The sequence below is a fragment of the Eumetopias jubatus genome, unplaced genomic scaffold (assembly GCF_037043125.1).
Source record: "Eumetopias jubatus isolate StellerSeaLion01/CBP00866 unplaced genomic scaffold, mEumJub1_p1.0 scaffold_13, whole genome shotgun sequence".
Classification (NCBI taxonomy): domain Eukaryota; kingdom Metazoa; phylum Chordata; class Mammalia; order Carnivora; family Otariidae; genus Eumetopias; species Eumetopias jubatus.
This window is the reverse complement of record NW_028274819.1, coordinates 27,819,066-27,841,203: the sequence shown is the minus strand read 5'-3', so window position 1 is coordinate 27,841,203 and position 22,138 is coordinate 27,819,066. Positions and strand designations below refer to the sequence as shown.

Here is a 22,138-nt window from a genome sequence, read left to right as displayed (position 1 = left end):
CCTGGTGGTGTTGGGAGAGTGGGGTGCTCCAAGCATGGAAGCTCCGCCCCCTTTCCCGTACCTTGCCCCACGCATCTCTTCATCTGGCTGCTCCAGAGTTACATCCTTTTATACTAGACCAGGGATCTGGTAAGTAAAATGTTTCTCTGAGTTCTGTGAGCCGCTGTAGCAAATTAATCAAACAAGAGGAGGGAGTCTTTGGAACCTCTGATCTATAGCGCAGGTGACAATGTGGACTTGGGACTGGGGCAGTTTTGTAGAACCCAGCCCCTAACTTATGGGATCTGACCTACCTGCAGGTAGTGTCAAAATTGAATGGCTGGTGTGTGACAACTGCTTGTCCCAGCACACGTTGGAATTTGGGTGCAGAACCTTTAGTGATATTGAATATTGAAAAAGAAAAAATGGCTGGCTTGTGAGAATTGGTTGGCACTAATCTGAGGTGGTGATTTGATTCTAAACGATGATCTGTTCTTTCAACATAGAGCTCCTCAGAGTAAGGATCAGTCTGCTATAACTTCATGTTTCCTCTGAGATTCTCTACTACCACATGCTTCTCTGCTCACAAAGCACCTTCTGTTGTGGTGTTTATAATCACCTGTTGACCAGTAAGAGATGCTGTATTCAGATGAAAAACATCAATTATTACTCCAGTTAATATTTTCCATTTAGCATTTTGATTTATTAAATCAGGTCTTTGTGAGTTTAATTAGTAGATTCCATTCATCCTTAGCTAAATGGATGACACTAAGTTCTCGCATTTAAAAAAAAAGATTTTATTTTTATTTATTTTTTTAAAGATTTATTTATTTTGGAGAGAGAGGGGGCACACGTGCACATGGGCAGGGGCCGGGGGGCGGGCGCAAGGGGAGCGGGGGGAGAGAGAGAGAGAGAGAGACTTAAGCAGACTCCATGCTGAGCACAGAGCCCAACGCAGGGCTTGATCTCAAAATCCTGAGATCATGACCTGAGCCGAAACCAAGAGTCAGACGCTCAACCGACTGAGCCACCCAGGTGCCCCAAAAGATTTTATTTTTAAGTAATCCCTACACCCAACATGGGGCTCAAATTTACAACCCTGATGAGAATTGCCCGCTCTACTGACTGAACCAGCCAGGCACCCCTGTGAATTTAATTAGTACATCCCAGGCATCCTTAGATAAATGGATGGCACTAAATTCTTACATTTTGATTTGTTTATTTATTACAGTAATCTCCACACCCAGTGTGGGGCTTGAACTCACAACCCCGAGATCGATTCGCAAGCTCTTCTGACTGAGCCAGCCAGGCACCCCTAAGTTCTTACATTTTTAAAGCTCATGACTAGACTTTGAATTATGGTGTCTCTGTGTTCATTCAATCAGTCCATATTTATTAAGTGCATACTGTGTATCAGGAATCCAGTAGTGAGCCAGCAAGCCCACATAATCTCTTTGTTCATGGAACTTGCCGTCTAGTGAGGAAGACAAAATAAACAATTTCTACACATTGCAGTAAGTTCTGTGGATAAACTTCACTCTTGCATCACTGTACTCACTCTAGAGTAGTTTTGGGTGACATTTGCCATTTGAGAATTCTCAAATACAAAACAATCCCATCCCACAACCCTGTAATTAGTATGCAGTGAACAGTTCCTGTGTGTGTAGATTTGTAACGTATCCTGATCATATCTTAGAATTATAGCTTTTATCTCTTTTGATCAGGTACCCTTCATTAATAAGTTTGATTTTAAGTAGTCTCTAAGTTGGACAGCTCCTGTAAGCTGGTGTCTGATGTTCTCAGCACTTGATACAAACTGTTTTGTCCCAAGTGTACCCAAAACCCTGAGAACACACTTATCTATAATTTGGAAGTCTCCTCTTTCATAGAACATTCCTTCGGTTATCTTCTTTTTGCATACTAGGAAATAATAGCCCTGGAAGTTTAACCTAAGCTGAAACCAAGAGTCAGATGCTTAACTGACTGAACCAGCCAGGCGCCTCTGGCCCTGGAAGATTTAAATGACTTGTTGAAGGTTACATTCAAGAGTCTTGGTTAGAGGGAACTGAATTTCTTCCTGATGTGCTCTTTCCATTCTGTTTCATGACTAGGTAGCACACGAACAATGTCTATTTCTCATCACCAAAATGCCCCAAATTGTTGAAAAATGGTAAATTTATTGTGAAAAATGTTTCTGTTATTTTCAAAAGTTTAAGATGATTAGACATTTGAGGATTTTTGCAAAACCAAGGCTAAAACAAAACTCGGAAGCCCTGGTGACAATCCTGAATCTCTTTAAGAGAGAAAAACTTGGTGTACCTGTCTGGCTTAGTCAGTAGAACGTGTGGCTCTTGATCTTGGGGTTGTGAGTTCGAGCCCCACATTGGGTGTAGAGATTACTTTTTTTGTTAAAGAATTTGTTTATTTGACAGAGAGAGACAAAGCGAGAGAAAGAACACAAGCAGGGGGAGTGGGAGAGGGAGAAGCAGGCTTCCCGCCGAGCAGGGAGCCCGATGCGGGGCTCGATCCCAGGACCCTGGGGTCATGACCTGAGCCGAAGGCAGACGCTTAACGACTGAGCCACCCAGGCACCCCGAGATTACTTAAAAAAAAAAATCTTAAAAAAGATAAGAGCTCTATGGAATTTAATAACTTTAACTTCTGATGCTTGCTATTGATATAGCACAGTGGAAGTTCCATTTTCTGATAAATGGCAACAGAAAATATTAGCTGGGTGACTCAGTCATTAAGCGTCTGCCTTCGGCTCGGGTCATGATCCCAGGGTCCTGGGATCGAGCCCCGCATCGGGCTCCCTGCTCGGCGGGAAGCCTGCTTCTCCCTCTCCCACTTCCCCTGCTTGTGTTCCCTCTCTCGCTGTGTCTCTCTCTGTCAAATAAATCAAATCTTTAAAAAATATATATGTGTATATATATATTAGCTTGAATAAATTTAATAATCAGTATGCATATAGCAAATTCCTGCTCAGTGCCTTTGAATTTTTAATCAATTTTATTGAGGTATAATTTATATATAATAAAATGGAATTTTAAGTATGTATTTGAATTTTGACAAATGCATTTACAGTTGTGTCACTACTGCCACACTTATGAGCTGCTAGAACATTTTCATCACCTCCCTGAACTCCCATGCCCCTGGACAGTGACTCTTTCCCACCATTTGATCATAGTGTATGATCCATTTAATGTATTGTTGAATTTGGTTTGCTATATTTTGTCGGGGATCTTTGCATCTGTGTTCTTCAGGGATGTTGACCTGTACTTTTCTTTCCCTGTAGTGTCTGGTTTTGGTATCAAGGTAATGATAGCCTCATATAATGAATTCCGGTCTTTGGCAACCACTTACTTGCTTTCTGTCACTATAATTTTGTCCTTTTTATGATTTCAAATAAATGGAATCATACTGTATATAGTCTTTTGTATCTGACTCTTCAACTTGAGATAATGCTTTTAAGATTCATCTATGTCTTTGCATGTATCAGTTTATTCCTTTGTTATTGCTGGGTAGTATTCCGTTGTATGGTTACAATTTGTTCTACAAATCATCTACATTCTGCAGATGATCCACATTTGGATTAGTTCTAGGTTTTGATTGTTAGGAAGAATGCTGCTATTAACATTTGAAGACAGGTCTTCACATGGCCATAAGTTTTCAGTTTTCTTGGGTAAAGACCTAGGAGTGGGGTTGCTGGGCCATGTGGTTAAGTTTGTTTTACAAGAGCTGGTTTTCCAAAGTGACGGTACCATTTTTCATTCCCATTGTTTATGTACAAGAGTTCCAGATGCTCCACATCTGTGTCAAGACCTGGTATGATCAGTCTCTTTCATTTTGGCCATTCCAGTAGGTGTGTAGTGGTATCTCAGTGTGGTTTCAATTTGCATTTCCCTGATTCTAAAAGGAAAAACCTATAGTTTTTTACCTGCGTGGGGCAAAACCCAGTCCTTCCTCCTCTGTTTTTCTCCTGAGTGTCTTTTACTACTCACACAGAGTATACCACTTCTAGTTACCAAATGTGTGGGGCTCCCCACCCCCAATCAATTTTCTGTGACACCAGCTGGGTGTCTTACACTTCAACTAAATTCTGACACTGTTTACACTTCAACTAAATTCTGACACTATTTACCCAGAGATAACATCACATATTACAGGTGAAGGGCTTAGTCCCACAGGAATACCCCCCCCCCCATCCCTCTGCTTTGGACACCAGTCACAAGTCTAGGTTGTCATCTCTGCTTCTGACCGGTCAGCTATAGACTGGAGATTCTAGTGACCCCTCCTTGGATTCTATTAATTTGCTAGAGTGGCTCACAGAACTCAGGGCAACACTATTCACCGGTTTATTAAAAGGTAAATACAGATGAACAGCTAGATGAAGAGCTTCATAGGGTGAAGTCTGGGAGGGTCCTAAGTGCAGGAGCTTCTGTCCCTATGGAGTTGGGGTGTATCATGCTCCCAGTATGGATGTGTTGGACAACCTGGGAGATCTCTGAACCCCCTACTATTGGGACTTTACGGAGGCTTCTCATGTAGGCATGATTAATTATTAACTCTATTTCCAGCCCTTCTACCCTCTCTGGAGAATAGGACTGAAAAGTCCAGCCTTCTAATCATGGCTTGGTCTTTCGGGTGACCAGCCCCATCCAGAAGCCATCCAGGAGCTCATTCAGAGTCACAACAGAACGAAACATGCTTGTGCTTATCACTTAGGAATTAAGGGTTTTAGGAGCCTGGTGTCAATGAGCCCAGTCCAAAACCAACTATTAAAACTAGATGCTCCTAATGTTCTTATCACTTAGGAAATTAAAAGGATTTTAGGAGTCTTGTGCCAGGAACAGAGGGGCAGAGACCAAAATATGTATTTTTTGTTATCTCACACTGATGATTAATGATGTTGAATAGCTGTTCGTGGCCTACTGGCCACTTGTGTATCTACTTTGGAGAAATGTCTGTTCAAATCTTTTGCCCATTTTTTACTGGTTGTCATCTATTTTTGAGTTCTATGAGAGTTCTTTCTAATTCCGGATATAAGTCCTTTATCGCATAGGTGTTTTGCATATATTCTGTCCTATCTGGCATGCCTTTTCATTTTCTTGATAGGAGTCTTTCACAGAATAAAAGTTTTAATTTTTTTGTTTTTAAAAGATTTTATTTTATTTGACAGAGAGAGACAGGGAACACAAGCAGGGAGAGTGGGGGAGGGAGAAGCAGGCTCCCCACTGAGCAGGGAGCCTGATGCGGGGCTTGATCCCAGGACCCTGGGATCATGACCTGAGCCGAAGGCAGACGCTTAACGACTGAGCCACCCAGGCACCCAAAAGTTTTAAATTTTGATAAAGCACAATTTATCAATTTTTTTCTCTTATATGTTGAGGTTTTTTTATCTTACTCTAAGAAATTTTACCTAATTCAAGGTAAAGATTTCACCTGTCTTTTCTCATAGGAGTTCTATAGTTTTAGCTCTTGTATTTAGGTCTGTGGTCCATTTTGAGTTCCTTTTTACTTATCATATGAGGTAAGGGTTGAGAATCATTCTTTTATATACAGAGAACCAATTGTTGCAGCACTATTTAAACTAATCTTGCCTCATTGACCACATGTATATGTATGTATGTTTGTATCAGTCTGTTTCTGGGTCCTCTCTTCTGTTCACTTGATCTATAGATCGATCTTCATGCCAAAAATACACTGTCTTGATTGTTGTAGCTTTAAAGTAACTCTTGAAATCAGTTAAAGTCTTTCAACTTTATTCTTTTCCACAATAGTTTTAATTTCTGTAGGTCCTGTGCATTTCCATGTAAATTTTAGAATCAGTTTGGCATTTTTTTTTAATATTTTATTTCTTCATTTGAGAGAGAGAACACAGGGAGAGGGAGAAGCAGGCTCCCCGCTGAGCAGGGAGCCCGATGCGGGGCTCGATCCCAGGACCCCGAGATCATGACCTGAGCCAAAGGCAGACACTCAACTGACTAAGCCACCCAGGTGCCCCCAGTTTGGCATTTTCAACAAAAAAGATTGCTGGGATTTTTACTGGGATTGCATTTTATCAATAGATTAATTTGGCAGAGGGGCGCCTGGGTGGCTCAGTTGGTTGGGCGACTGTCTTCCGCTCAGGTCATGATCCTGGAGTCCCGGGATCGAGTCCCGCATCGGGCTTCCTGCTCAGCAGTGAGTCTGCTTCTCCCTCGGACCCTCCCCGCCCTCTCGTGCTCTCTCTATTTCATTCTCTCTCTCAAATAAATAAAATCTTTAAAAAAAAAGATTAATTTGGCAGAAATTGACATCTTAATTATATTGAAAATTTTTATCTGGGCTTTGATTTTTGGATATTCATTTTATATTTTACTAATATCCATGAAGCAAGATTTATTTATTTATTTAGTATTTTCATTAATATTCTGTGGAAACATTGAGAAGAATTTATGTTGAGTGTTCCCGACTTCCCCTTATGTGACTGAATGAAGATTTTTACCAGACAGGATAGGACCAGCTCTTAGATTTGGTTCCTTTTTTTGGTGAGCAAAAGAAGAAAGTAAAAGAGGAAGGTAAATAATTTTTGACTAACTTAAGAAGATCTTTATAACTGTTGAACCCCGTGCAAACCAGTGATATTATTTATCTCATTTTAAGCCTAGATCTTATCCCCATCACATAAAATTAATGTATCTTCTTAATTATCTTCTAGATCAGTGCTTTTCAAATTATGGTTTCAAAACATTTTTAGTATCAAACACAATGTAGTAGCTTTAGGGTTTTTTGAATAGCACCTGGTGCCCTAAACTACTTGATGAAATTTTAATTTGGGGAGATTCATTCCTGGCACAGTGTTAGTGGTGGCGCAAAATGTAAACTGCTGATGGGAGCAAATGAGAAAATCCTAAATCTGGGGTCTCCTTTCTTAAATTTAGGATAGACAAAAAGCAAAGAGATTAGAAAACAACCTTCCACTTTTTGGAAAATTTGATACTCTGTGACTTAAAAAGTTTGCCTAAGTCTCAGTTTAATTTAATCATTTCCACTGACCAGCCTTGAGTAAAAAAACATATTTTGAATGTTGGAAGTGGTCTCTGTTTTTAGGATTCTAGGTTAAAATAAAAATGAAACAAGTAAAATTCTGTTGTTTGAAATTGCTGGAGTATTTTCATAAGTAGAGGCATAACCAAAATCATTAGCTGGTACCAGAACCACTGCCTTCTCCTCACTTTCATGGAAATTTTAATCTAGAGAAGCAAATCTCTTACCCTGGGTTTTGTTACAGCTAGTCCTCCTCGATTTGTGACAGTAGAAGAACTTCTAGAGACAGCGAAAGGAGTCACTAACATGGCTCTAGCCCATGAAATTGTAGTAAATGGAGACTTTCGGATTAAACCGGTTGAATTACCAGAAGACAGGTAAGGCGGTTACTGAGTTACCTTGTTTAGTGGAACTCTGCCATTTACCAGTTCTGGAAAGGTCTTCTCCACTTGATGTCAGTATATTCAAATGTAATTTTTCCTTTTGTATGTCGGTGCTCAAAAAAACCCCACAGTACGTCTCTACTTGGAATCACTATTGTTTGAAAATGGATCTCAGGACCACTGATCATAAATAAAAGGTCTAGGAAGTCTCCTGTGGACATCTTTCATGTCAGCTTCTCCCTACTGCATAGGACTTAGCTGTCCTATCTTGTGTTTTTGTTGTATTGTTTCATTCATTTCTTGTAACTATCACATCGTACTATAGTTGTTGGTTTACTATGTTCTTCACCAGAGTGTAAACTCTACAAAAACAAAGATTGTGTTATTTTCTATGTCCGTAGCACCTGGCACATAGCCTATTAAATCTAAAACTCTTGATTGTAAAGTGTACCTTTTAAAATATATTGTCATAAGAAAGAAAAATCATTGCCTGTTGTAATTGTAAAAGTGCCGTGATAAACACTGAGAGTCTGTTAGCCAAGGAGGGGGAATGGCTGCTGGGTTGCCAAGCTATAGTGTCGCCCACATGGGCCTTCTGTGACTTTACGGACATTTCTTCTATGTTCTGCAAAGACAGAACTCTTTCACATTAATAGTGAAGAACTACTTGTTTTGCTCTCATAATATACTTTTTTTTTTTTTTAAGATTTTATTTGTAAATAATTTCTACACCCAGTTTGGGGCTCAAACTCTTAACCCCGATATCATGCTCTACTGACCAAGCCAGCCAGGCTGGTTTTAATGAGATGTTATATGTTAGTTTTACAGTTTGGTACCTAATTAAGCAAGTGTCTCATAGATCACGTAGGAATAGGATATTTTCTGGAAAAAAGTCCTTCAGCCTATATACATGCTGAGTTGTTATCTTAAACTACTTAATCATAAATATCTTAAGAAAGTTAATATCTTAAGAAAATTAAGAAAACAGCTCTGAACTTTTCAGTATGTTTTTAATCATATGGCACTGTTGTATGCTATTAATTGGCCCAATGTCATCTGTCCAATGAGTTGAAAATGATTCTGTCCAATGAGGTATTTATTGAAATAAATCACTAAACTTAAAATAAGGTATATCTGGGAAGTCTTTTCTTCATCCAAATTATTTTTAAAATTTCTCACCCTAAACCTATAGAATTTGTGCTTTTGAGAGTAATTTGAGGCTCAAATATTTTATTTTTCTTTTTTCATTTGTTTCCAGCTTGGAGAAGAGAGTAAAGGAGATTGTACATAAAGCTTTTTGGGATTGCTTGAGCGTCCAGCTAAGTGAAGAGCCCCCAACATATGACCATGCCATCAAACTTGTTGGAGAAATCAAAGAGGTGAGGCAGAGAGCAAATTGTGGTGCTTTTCTGGTGTGTTAGGAGTATTCAACCTCTCTGTTACTGCACCAGAAGACTGGAAAGAAATTGAAGGATAAGCGAAAGTACTTGCTGAAATGTGGATTAAGACTATTTTTGGCTCAATGCCCTTTTAAAAATTTGAAACAAGCTATGATAACCTGAAGGTTTTATGTTTGTAAATGAAGGTATATATTTAAAGATTTATTTATTTATTTAGAGAGCACACATGCAGGGGCAGGGTCAGAGGGAGGGAAGAAAGAATTCAAACAGACCACACTGAGTGCGGAGCCCGACATGGGGCTCGATCTCCCAACCCAAATGACCCTGAATTCGTGACCTGAGCTGAAGCCAGGAGTTGGACACCTAACTGACTGAGCCACCCAGGTGCTCCTGAAGGTTTATATTTTTAGAAACAGACTCATTTAAAGAAAACAAAAGTTATTTTGCAATATAGGTGATTTATAAAAATTTTAATAGGTGTGGATGTGTTCAGTTTATAATGGACAAAAAGTGATTCAGTCTGTGGGATAGAGAAGGCATTAAGTAGAAGTTAAGACTCTTTCTGCAAACGCCTTTAGCAGTCATATCGAAGAAGAAATGCATCCGTGAAAATTGGCATCTGTGGTTGGCTCAGAGGCTCATGTTAATTATGTTTTTTCTCACTTTTAACAGTTTATCTTTTATCTGGCTGACTGCTACATAAACCTTAAATGGAAGCTTAAATAGTTACTCTAAATGATTTGCAAACGGGCAGCTGGCTGGCTCAGTCAGTAGAGTGTGCAACTCTTGATCTCAGGGTTATGAGTTCGAGCCCCGTGTTGGGCATAGAGCCTACTTTAAAAATAAATGAGGGGTGCCTGGGTGGCTCAGTCGTTAAGCATCTGCCTTTGGCTCAGGTCATGATCCCAGGGTCCTGGGATCGAGCCCCATATTGGGCTCCCTGCTCAGTGGGAAGCCTGCTTCTCCCTCTTCCACTCCCCCCTGTTTGCGTTCCTGCTCTCACTCTCTCTCTGTCAAATAAATAAAATCTTAAAAAAATAAAAAATAAATGATTTGTAAACATGTTTTCTATAGACTGTTAAGAGGTTAAAATATGTATCACAAAAAAAATATGTATCACAGTAGCAACTGTATTATAGTAACGATGGATAAGCCCTTATTTGGGTAATTGTAAATTCCTTTGCATATAATAAAAAATGATGTCTGACTAAGAAACTTTGATTAAACTTGGCTGTGCTCTCTTGTAGACTCTCTTATCTTTCTTGCTGCCTGGTCACACTAGACTGAGAAACCAGATAACAGAAGTCTTGGATCTGGATCTGATAAAGCAAGAAGCAGAGAATGGAGCCTTAGACATTTCCAAGCTGGCAGAATTCATTATTGGTATGATGGGGACCCTATGTGCACCTGCTCGAGATGAGGAAGTCAGGAAACTAAAGGACATCAAGGAAATAGTGCCCCTTTTCAGGTATGGGAATCATGTTAATCACCTTCAGTGTGCTTAAAATACAGAGCCTTTTCTCTCATTCTTTTTAGATTATTCATCTTAGAGTTGGGGGAGAGGGAGAGGGAGAGAGTCTCAAATAGACTCCCTGCTGAGCGTGGACACAGGGCTCAATCAGAGCCTATTTTCAGATTTGGACTTCAAATGTAGATACTCATAAATTAAGAAAAAAAATTAAAATGCAAACATTTTGTAAAATATAGAAAAGTAGAAAGAAGGAAAAACAATCACCCATAATTTTGCCATCTAAAGGCAAAAATCACTGTTAATCATGTTGATATTTTTTCTCCCTCAACATTTTATTTTGAAAAATTCCAAACTTACAAAAAAGTTGTAAAAAAGAAAACCCAAAAAACAAAAAACAAGTACGGTGAACACTCATATCCTTTTTACAGATCTCCCAGGTTTTTTGTTTGTTTGTTTTAAAGATTTATTTATTTGAAAGAGAGAGAGGGAGTGTGGTGGAGAGGGAGAGAGTGCGGAGCCCAACACGGGACTCAGTCTCATGACCCTGAGATCATGACCTGAGCCAAAATCAAGAGTCAGGCGTCTAATTGAGCCACCCAGGAGCTTCCAGACATTATATTTTAGCCTTAAATGTTTGAGTAGGTGTCTCCCAAGAATGTGAACATTCTCCTATATAATCAAAAAACAGGGGCACCTGGCTAGTTCAGTCACTAGAGTGTGCCATTCTTGATCTCGGGGTTATGAGTTCCAACCCCACATTGGGTGTAGAGACTACTTTAAAATAAGCAAGGGGCGCCTGGGTGGCTCATTCGGTTAAGCATCTGCTTTCGGCTCAGTTCAGGATCTCAGGATCCTGGGATTAAGGCCCACATCGGGCTCCCAGCCCAGCAGGAAGCCTCCTTCCCCCTCTCTCTCTGACCCTCCCTCTGCTTGTCCTCTGTCAAATAAATAAATAAAATCTTAAAAAATAAAATAAAAATCTTAAAAATAAAAAACAACCAACACATTGAAGAAATATAACATGAATATAATCCTTTTAACATATAATTCATATTAACTTCCTTTGGTCTTTTGGGTGTGTTTATTTTTAAACCTAATCGTAATCAAATTTATATCGGTTTTTTTTAAAGTAGGCTCCACACCTAACGTGGAGCTTGTACTCATGATCCCGAGATCAAGAGTTGCATGCTGGGGCGCCTGGGTGTCTCAGTTGGTTAAGTGACTGCCTTCAGCTCAGGTCATGATCCTGGAGTCCCGGGATCGAGTCCCACATCGGACTTTCTGCTCAGCAGGGAGTCTGCTTCTCCCTCTGCCCCTCTTCCCTCTCGTGCTCAAAAAAAAAAAAAAAGAGAGTTGCATGCTCTACCAGCTGAGCCAGCCAGGTGCCCCAAATTTATATAATTTTTATGATAATATTATTGACAAGGGATTGACACGATGCTGCCTGATAATTTGACTTTTGGTTAACTGCTTAGCTCTATTTTTCCTGTAAACAGATAAAGGTGTTAGGCATCAAAATGCTACCATGCAACATTGCTTATGGGGAAAGTGACCTCTGATTGGTAAATTGCATCTGGACTAAAAGAAATGATAATGAACTATAAATACTGGATGGGACACCACACGTTGGATGTCCTTTAGGGTAGTAGCTTTTATAACAGGTCATGCCCCTAGTGGAGACACTGGAAGCCATGCCATAGAATTATTACAAAATATATTAGCACCTGAGGCTTGTAAGCCAGGTGGTTCCCATAGGTCTGTCTGCTCTTGGCTGTTACTGGAACTTGCTGAAGAGGAATGGTTGGTGCTGCCTTGTTGGCCAGCTGTGTGACTAGATGATGCCAGACCCGGGGCTTACGGTCGTCTCATGAGCCCAAGTGTTCAGTTGACTCGAAGAAGTCCTCCTGGTGGGCATTGCAGGCCTGACTTTTTCTAGAAACATCATACCCTTAATCATTTCACTTTTTTTAATTGAAAATATCATTGATATAATTGTATATTCATGTGGAGTTGTAAGAAATAACACAGTACACTTTATCCAGTTTCCCCCAAAGCTAACATTTCACAAACCTGTAGTATATCACAACTAGAATATTGACAATTGATACAATCCAGTGACCTCACTTAGATTTCCACTTTTACTTGAATGTGTTTTATGTGTATGTATGTTAATTTTTATATAATTGTATCCCCTGTGTAAATTTGTTTTGTTTTTTTTTTAAGATTTTATTTATTTGAGAGAGCGAGAATGAGAGAGAGCACGAGAGGGAAGAGGGTCAGAGGGAGAAGCAGGCTCCCGCTGAGCAGGGAGCCCAATGCGGGACTCGATCCCGGGACCCCCGGATCATGACCTGAGCCAAAGGCAGCCGCTTAACCAACTGAGCCACCCAGGCGCCCCCCTGTGTAAATTTGTGTATTCACCGCTACATTCAAGGTCCTGGGCAGTTCCAACCCCATAGGATCCCTTTTATGACCAACTTAGATTATTTTTAAAACTCCCCATAAGCATTTGCAATGGCTGCAAGATATTCATTTGCATAGATATAGTTAACTATTACTCTGTTAAGATGGACAATTAGAGTAGGCATAATTATTTGCTATTTAATCCTGCCATAAACATCCTTGTGCATAAAACTTTTTTCTATATTTTAGGTTATTTCCTAAATATAAGGTTGTTGTTTTTTTTTTTTTAATTTTATTTATTTATTTCACAGAGAGAGAGATAGCGAGAGCAGGAACACAAGCAGGGGGAGTGGGAGAGGGAGAAGCAGGCTTCCCGCGGAGCAGGGAGCCCGATATGGGACTCGATCCCAGAACCCTGGGATCATGACCTGAGCCGAAGGCAGATGCTTAACGACTGAGCCACCCAGGCGCCCCTAAATATAAGTTCTTAAATAGGATTACTATGTCAGAGGATAGGAACAGTTTTAAGACTCTCATTGCATGTTACCAAGTTGCTTTCCAAAAGTTCCTTTCATTTTCAGCTTTTCTTTTAAGATTTTATTTATTTGAGAGCAAGAAAGAGCTGGCACAAGTTCTGGGGGGAGGGGCAGAGGTAGAGGGAGAAGCAGGCTCCCTACTGAGCAGGGAACCCTACTTGGGGCTGGATCCCAGGACACTGGGATCATGACCTGAGCCGAAGGCAGATGCTTAACCGACTGAGCCACCCAGGTGCCTCTTATTTTCAGCTTTTTTCTTTTTTTAAAAGATTTTATTTATTTATTTGACAGAGAGACACAGCGGGAGGGGGAACACAAGCAGGGGGAATGGGAGAGGGAGAAGCAGGCTTCCCGCTGAACAGAGAGCCCAATGCGGGGCTTGATCCCAGGACCCTGGGATCGTGACCTGAGCCGAAGGCAGATGCCCAACGACTGAGCCACCCAGGCACCCCTATTTTCAGCTTTCTTGATATCATTATATAAGTATTTGGTACATATAAAAATGCTCTGCATTGTGAAGTTAACCTCTGGGTTTAGAAAGCATTGAAAAGACCTCCTAAAAAGGGGCACCTGGCTGGTTCAGTCCGTAGAGTGTGCTACTTTTAAGCTTAGAGTCATGAGTTCAAACCCCATGCTGGGTGTGGAGATTACTTAAAAATCTTAAAAGGGGCGCCTGGGTGGCTCAGTCGTTAAGCATCTGCCTTCGGCTCAGGTCATGATCATGGGTCTTGGGATCGAGCCCCGCATCGGGCTCCCTGCTCCGCGGGAAGCCTGCTTCTCCCTCTCCCACTCCCCCTGCTTGTGTTTCCTCTCTCGCTGTGTCTCTCTCTGTCAAATAAATAAAATCTTAAAAAAAACAAAAACAAACCTCTTAAAAATGGATTTGTTCATTCATGAAACAAGCTCTTACTGAGCATCTCTTATGTGCTGGGCATGGTGCTAGATGTTAGAAATAGTAAGAGCTTCTAATAAGGCCAAGTGAGGAGTTCCTAGGAAGTGAGTCCCCTGGGGAGAGAGCTTGCAGCAAACTCAACCTAAACTCAATTCCTACTGGGAGGAGACGGGCCTGGGGAGCCCAGCAAAGTGGGAGTGCAGACACTGTTGAAGGGGAGACAGCTGATTGGGACCGTGAAGGAATATGGCCCACGTTGTCAGACCCTCTGATTTATCAGGAGAGCCTGGAAATGGAGGTCTTTAAAAACACTGTGAGCATGAACGCATTCGTGGGCTACTCCAGTCAGTGGCTGCCAGCGGGCAGTTTCCAGCAGTCACTGGTCTGCAGTAGGTGGATGTGGGGAATTGCTAAGGAGCATTCAGAGGAGAGGCAGAATGTCCCCTGGAGAAGTGGGCTGTCCCAGGTACTTGGGAGGTGGACAGGATGTCAGCGGAGAGGCCAGTGTGTCTTTTCCATAATAAACTTACCCACACATAAGGTCATTGTATCATACAGCGTTCAGCCTGTCCCAGAGGGCGTCAGGGGACTCAGGACATTTGACCCCATTCTTCCTTCCCTGTGGGGCCACACCCACGCCTGTACCTTGGGTTCTCAGCCACCTCCTGCAAGTAGGTTACTTAGCAGCTCCCAGCCTCTGGAGACGAGGCGATGGTACGTGACGGGCAGGACTGAAGGCATCCTGAGCGTCGGGTCAGGTCTGCCCATCGGGCACATTCAGAGTGTGAGCTTGCAGTTCTGCCACAAAACTAGAACAGAAAACGGGGTCCTGAAACTAAGAGCCTGGGGGAAGAGGGGAGAGACGAGAGAGTTCTTATTCTTTCTTCCCGAGGAAAGTGAATTAGCCTGTGGGAGAGTGGGACCGGGTGCTCCGCGCCCTCCAGGTTGTCCTTCCTCTGTGGCTGCCAGGAGTGCTAACCCCATCCGAAGAACGAGTTCCAGCCTAGACAGGCGGTGGGAGAGCTGTGTTTGCTTAGAGGTAGGGCGTAGAGGAGCGGGGACAGAAGGCAGCTTAAAAATTTGCAGTCTTTTTAATCCGTTATTTAAATTCTTGTGTTTTCTAAATTTTTCTTTTTTTTTTTTTATGGTTGTTACTTGTTTTTTATTAAGTCATCTTTATGCCCAATATAGGACTCAAACTCACAACCCCAGGGTCAAGAGTCCCATGCTCTACCGGCTGAGCCAGCCAGGTGCCCCCCCTAAATTTGTTTTTCTTAATCTACACGCTCTTGATTTTCCAACTTGCTGCCCTTTTTGAGATGAAAAGCCTCTCTCAAATCTGCTCCCCTCTTTCCTCTAAGACCATGCTTCCTTGACACATGCCCAATTCTAAATGCTTTTCTCCCTTTTCTCTCAGGGCAATTTTTTCCGTGTTGGACCTCATGAAAGTAGACATGGCAAACTTTGCTGTCACTAGCATTAGGCCGCACCTCATGCAGCAGTCCGTGGACTATGAAAGGAAGAAGTTTCAACAGCTTTTGGAGAAGCAGCCAAGTACGTCTAATGCTTTGTGGTGTCCTGCGCTCTGTTTTTCCATTTCAGGGCCATGGCTGGTTGCACAACAATACTGTTTGCAAAATAAAACTAAAATTTTGTATGGTAGTGTTCTGATTTCAAGACCAAAAAGCACAAGACTTTGGACTTGACAACTGACAAGCAAGAGAAACAGAAGTAGAATATAAGAAAATAAATTTAAAAGAACAAAAGTCCTAAATTAAATAGGTTTTTAATGAGAACAGTTTGGGATAAATTATATGCTTGGCTTTGATCTTTGAAACATGACCGACTTCTTGTGACTATTTAATTCACTTTCCCCTCTCTTGGAGGTACATGAAGAAATTTTACTTTGCCTCCGTTCTATATGCAGAAAATCTTCCTGGTTTTATACCCAGAGAAGGTCTCATTTTTATAAGCCTCTCCCGTGATAGCAGGAGAAGAGAGGACTATAGAATCTAAAACTGTGTTGCATTTCTGGGGTGCTTTTTTGCGGGGGAGTTTCTGCATCGGCAACTGATGTTCCTGGTAAATTACAGCCTTCGGATCCAATTTTTTTATTTAAGATTTTATTTACCTATTTGAGAGCAAGAGAGAGCACAAGCAGGGGGTAGGGCAGAGGGAGAGGGAGAAGCAGACTCTCCGTGGAGCCGGGAGCCCGATGTGGGGCTCGATCCCAGGACCCTGAGATCATGACCTGAGCCAAAGGCAGATGGTCAACCAACTGACTGAGCCACCCAGGTGCCCCTGGATCCAATTTATTTTGAGTTCCATTTAGCCCCTAACTTGGGTGATCAAAGAAGAAAATGGCAGTCTCTGGCTAGATGGTGTCGCCTGCCCAGAATAGTTCGTGCAGCGCCCGGAGCAGGTGTCCATCCTGCCACAGACAGAGAAGGAGGGGTCAAGAAAGAGAAGAGCAGAAGAAACAGTACCAGGAGAAGACTGGATGCTGTTCCCAGCACACACACGGGGCGTGTGCCCAGGGCGGGTGCATGATCAGAATAACCCTCGCACCATAAGCCTACGAGAGGCGCACTATTTTTTTTTTAACCCCTTTTTACAAATGTGGACATCGATTTTGAGAGATTTTTGACCAGAATGATTGACCATCCAGTTCACTTTCTCAACCAGTGTTGTACTGCCCCTCAGGAGGCATCCAGGCTGGCCATTTTCCAGGCCGAAGAGCCTTAGTGTGAGAGTCGGGTGCCAGCAGCCAAGGTCCAGTGAAGGAGCCGCTGTTGCGGTCGCTGAGCCGGTCAGGCTCCTCCTTCCTCCTCACATGTACAAGCTGCTGGGCTACAGAGTGTGCCGCCTGCAGAAGGTTACTGGTGTGTTGACACAGGTGCATCCTGCGGCTGTGAAGAGTGGACACCCGCCATGTCCTTGGCTGCCCACTTGGCTTGAAGGTGACCTTCGCCGGCAGAGCCACAGCACGTTCCAGGAGCTGTCAGAGGGACTTCCTGTTCCAGACGCTGCAGAAGCCACGTCCTGGGGGTGGCAGAGCTCCCCTCCCATGAGACTGAAAGCAAATGAGCTTGATGGGAGACTCGGATCTAGACAAGGAAAAGCCTCATTTTTCAGTGTGGAGGATACTTTACACTGGGAAACTCTCGCCAGTGTCTCCACCTGTCCCTGGGCAAGAAGTTTTGCATCTCACTGAGCTGAAGTGTTTGGAGCCCCCAGCCTTGTCTCCTGCCGTGGTCGGGGTGGGAGTGAAGACCGTGGTTTTTTTGAACATCTGTAGGTGGCAAGGCTGGCCATGTGCTTTGTATTCGCGATCTTGTTTAATCCTCGGAACTGCCTATGAGGTGGGGTATTATCCATCTCTTTATATTAGGAATCTGATCATTCTTAGCTAGTAATTTGCAATACTGTGATTTAAACCGAGTTTTATTTGATTCCAAAGTCTGTGCTCTCTATATATCACATCTTCAGGATGATCTTCCCTAAAGTCATTCCGAGAAGCGTCCCTCCTGAGTGTCATAGTAATGTTTGCAGCCTTGTGTTTCACAGATTCCCTGGACTTTGTCACCCAGTGGCTGGAAGAAGCTGCAGATGACCTTATGAATCAGAAGTATAAAAATGCTCTGCCAGCTGGGGGAGGGGCCGCTGGTTCTGGGGACGGTCCCATGCCAAATCCTGTGGCTGTCCAGAATTATGCATACCTGAAGCTTCTGAAATGGGACCACCTCCAGAGACCTTTCCCAGAAGTAGGTGCTCCAGAGCAGTCTAACTGCTCATTTCTTTTTGTGCTGCAGAACTTTTAAAAAATAATAGTTTTGTGATGATACAATTCTCTTACCAGGAAATTTCCCCTTTTAAATTGAACAATTCAGTGGTTTTTAGTTTATTTACAGTTAGAGGACCATTACCACGATTTAATCTCAAAACATTTTCATCACCCAAAAAAGACCCTGTGCCTATTAGCGGTCACTACCCTTTCCCCCCTCCCATACTCCTGGGCAGCCACTAATGTACTTCCTGTCTCCATGGATTTGCCTATTCTGGACAATTCTTATAAATGGGATCCTGCAATATTGGCCTTTTGTGTCTGGCTTCTTTGACTAAGCATAATGTTCCTCCAGGTTGTAGCATGTATCAGTACTTCATTTTTTTTTTTAAGATTTTATTCATTTGACAGCACAAGCAGGGGGAGTTGCAGAGAGGGAGAAGCAGACTCCCTGCTGAGTAGGGAGCCCAACTCGGGCTCAATCCCAGGACCCTGAGATCATGACCTGAGCTGAAGGCAGACACTTAACCGACTGAGCCACCCGGCACCCCAGTACTTCATTTTTTTTAAGTTGTATTTTTTTTACTCTAGAATATGCATAGTACAAAATTAAATACAAAAAAAAAATCTTTAAAAAAATTTTTAAGTAAGTGCTACACCCAGCGTGGGGCTCAAACTCCCAACCCCCGGATCAGGAGTTGCATAGTCCACTGACTGAGCCAGCCAGGCGCCCCGAAATTCACTATCTTTATGTGTGCAGTTCAGGACGTTAAGGACTTTCTCATGGTTGGGCCACCATCACCACCATCCTTCTCCAGAACTTTTCCATCTTCACAAATTCAAACTCTTTAAATACCTTTAAACACAATTCATGCCTCCCTCCCCCTTACCCCTGGCAACCACCATTCTCCTTTGTGTGTCTGGATCTGATGACTCTAGGTGAGTCATCTGAATAGAATCTTAACAGTATTTGTCCTTTTGTGTCTGGCTTATTTCACTCGGCAGATTGTCTTCAAGGTTCATCCATGTGGTGGTGTGTGTCAGCGTTTTCTTTTTAAGGCTGAACGATATTCTAGTGGTTGTCCCACATTTTGTTGAGTCCTTCGTCAGTTGATAGACATTTGGGTTGCTTCTACTTTTTGGCTATTGTGAATTGTGCTGCTCTGAACGTTTGTGTACAGGTTTTGATGGGGGCACATGTTTGCAGTTCTCTTGGGTGAATACCTAGGCTAAGAATTGCTGGGTTACGCGGTGACTTGGAGTTTCCCTTGGAGGAACTGCCAGGCTGTTTTCCTGAGCAGCCACCTCCCTTTCCCGTCTCCCAGCAGCGTGTGGGCCTCCCAGTGTGTACTGCTGAGCCGCTCTCCTGTTTTTACACAACCTGATTACAACCATAACAGTGATGTTGCTTTTCAGTTTTATCTAAAAAATACTGCTTCCCGTTCCACGTGGAGCATAAATAAATAAAAGTTTTTCACAATAAATAATTCTAACTGCAGTGGTCCTTTAAGAAGACTGGCAAGGATTTCCCCCATTTTGTCTGTAACCTGCTGGTTTAGTGTGTAGACTCCCTCATTTTTGAGGGCACTCAGGCTTTTTATCTCTAGCCTCAGAAACTGCTACTTCTCTAAATCTTTCTCCTCTAAGTTCCTATTTTTCCTTTCAAGACGCTGTAAGCCTAAGGCTTCACTCTTGCCACTGAGTTCCCTCTTTCGCACCAAAGGAGGCTCTAAAGAGGGTGTTGTATTGAGCAGGTAGGGGAGGCTCCATTCCGAATAGTGGCACGTTCTCTTCCGGAGGGCAGGTCGCAGCCTGACATTTCTCTTAAAAATACCGCTGTGGGGAAGATGGTGTTTTTCACTGGATACCAATATCTACCCTGAGGATTGATGGTTGGAAATCTTTTGTATCCTAAACCCAAGTCCTGCACAAAGCTGGGATGCTGCTGTGTCACCAAGTGAAGTCAAGGAAGAGGCTGGGTCTGTGGAAGCATTTCTGTTTAACAACAGAGGATCCTGAATTTTCAAAGATAGTTTTCACTGCTTGAGAAGAATTCTAGGCTAAGACCCTAAATTGTTAATGTCTTGATTTGGTGTGTCAGTCTCTTATAGCAAGACTAGTCCTTAACATTTATTTGGTTCACCTGTAAAAACTCCTATCGGAAGGTGTATTCATCAGCCCTTCCAGTGTTCTTTCCCTCATCCCACGCAGGGCACTTTAGCCTAGTAGGATGCACGGGTGTCTAGCATGGGGGATGCAGTCAGGGAAATCCACTCACTGCTTTCAGGGTGGCTCTGGATTGTTTTCTGTCATTCCTCCTTTTTTCTACTTACTGTTTCTTTTTTGTTTTCTTTATTCACTCACCGATTCTTGAGGGCCTCCTTTGTGCTAGTGAGGGGGACGACAAGGTGAATCACGTAGGCTCTCCCTTCAAGCAGCTTCTCCCCTCCTTCCCTCTGGGCTCTGGCTGGAGTGCTTGGCTGCCTGGTTTGCTCTGGACTGGGCGGGGGGGTTGCTGTTCACAGGACTTGGGAGTTCCAGTTTTAAAGCCAGGACAGCCCGGGACAAACTGAGATGAGTTGGTCACTCTAGCTCCATATCTCATTACTCTTTTCCTGTCTCATGATAGAACTCCCAGTTATTGAGTGTTGGCTCTGCGGGCCCACTTTAGATCCATGGCCAGCCCTGTGAAGCAGGAATCCGTTTTGCACAGGGCTCAGGGTTGAAGAAATTTGCGTGAGGTTATACTGTGTTTCAGTGGCCACCTGCCTCCCGTTCTTAGTGAGTGCGCTCTATGGCAGTCTTCCTAAGGAGAAAGGGGCTCTGAGGGGCAAGGATGATTCACGCATGACTCCCTCAGCTCTGAAATGACTAGAAGATTCTGAGGGCATCTGTGGAGCCACGTGTGGGCCTGTGGCCCCACTGCCTCCTGCTGGCCGGCCTGCATCTCCCGCTCAGGGATGATTTCTGTTGTCTCCATTACAGACCGTTTTGATGGACCAGGCTCGCTTCCAAGAGCTCCAGCTCCAGCTGGAGCAGCTCACCATCCTGGGAGCCGTGTTGCTGGTCACGTTCAGCATGGCAGCCCCAGGAATTTCCAGCCAGGCTGACTTTGCTGAGAAACTCAAGATGATCGTGAAGGTTCTGCTGACAGATACGCATCTGCCGTAAGTGGCCCCTGTGGGACGGATGGGAGGCAGTGGGTGGCCGAGAGCCGCCTGCAGGGGGGTCTCCCGGTGTGGGGATGCTCCGGGGCTGCTCTCTAGGACCTGAGAGGAAACTTTGCTCCCTGGTTTTTTCACCCCAGCAGAACTGATTCGGATTCATACGAACGGCGTTAGAGTCGATTCTAGGGTCTGCAATGCTCTAGGAGAGTGGCTTTCACATTTTTAGGACCAGGACCCCCAATAAGAAATTCATTTTCTGCTGTGACCTAGTACACACTTCAAGCACACATGTAACTGAAATAAAAACTTCACAAAGTGAAACTTAACCTGAACCATGCTTAGCACAAATTCTTATAACATTAAAACAAAACTGGTTGCTGCCCACTGAAATGCTCTCACAACCCCCTAACAGTTTGGGTGGCACGGCCCTGGGAAAGGTCCTCTTAAGAAGTGGGTGGTGTCCCCCCAAGTCGCTGGGCTGTGAGCAGTTTTGTGCCCTTGCCCGCTCCTCACGGCCCCTTGTCCTGCGTGTAAATGCCTCAGTTCATCGGGCAGCACAAAGCCACCCCTGTGCGGGGCGGCGGCTGTGTCTGCTCCTGCGGAGATGTCCGCTCGGGTCCATGTGGTTCCCAGCCTACAGGATATTCTTTACTGGTTAGAAGTAAACATGGCCTCTGACAAGGCCCAGGTCAGAGGATTCCTGGAGGAGAATGTCCCCAGACATTCTCATTCTTACGAAACGGAGGCATTTTCCTGCCAAGTTTGCACAAAGCATGCCCGTGCTTGGTGTGGTGAGGGGTGTGTGCACATGCTGGGTTAGGCCGGGAGGGGATTGCTGAGGTGAGGCCCTGGCACGGGGGTAGCCCTGGACTGTCATCGAGGTCCCCCCCCCCGCCCCCTCCCCAGCAGACCTGGTTGTCTACTGCTTAAAGCTCTCGGTGAGGGGCCCCGTCTTGTGCTTCCTTGCAGGGGGGGGTCCCACCCTGTGCTGCGGTACCCACCCTGGCTCTCGGGTTGGCACAGAGTTGGTACCAGCAGGGAGTCCCAGGGCTTGCACATTTGCTCTCACGACTCCTGCTGTACAAAGGGGTTAG

The 22,138-nt window shown here is 43.5% G+C and overlaps 1 protein-coding gene across 7 annotated transcripts in view; it reads left to right on the top strand.

The window, feature by feature from the left end:
- The window catches only part of TCP11L1 (t-complex 11 like 1), a 40,356-nt gene that overhangs the window by 7,649 nt on the left and 10,569 nt on the right, over positions 1-22,138 (top strand). For 6 of the 7 annotated variants that reach the window (XM_088017954.1, XM_028087685.2, XM_028087683.2 and 3 more), the window contains exons 3-8: positions 7,253-7,385; positions 8,650-8,770; positions 10,039-10,259; positions 15,511-15,647; positions 17,661-17,857; positions 20,863-21,044. In XM_088017954.1, coding sequence (XP_087874080.1) covers positions 7,253-7,385; positions 8,650-8,770; positions 10,039-10,259; positions 15,511-15,647; positions 17,661-17,857; positions 20,863-21,044 — 991 coding nt within the window. The remainder of the gene's footprint in view (positions 1-7,252; positions 7,386-8,649; positions 8,771-10,038; positions 10,260-15,510; positions 15,648-17,660; positions 17,858-20,862; positions 21,045-22,138) is intronic. The other variant, XM_028087688.2, reaches the window with a different exon arrangement.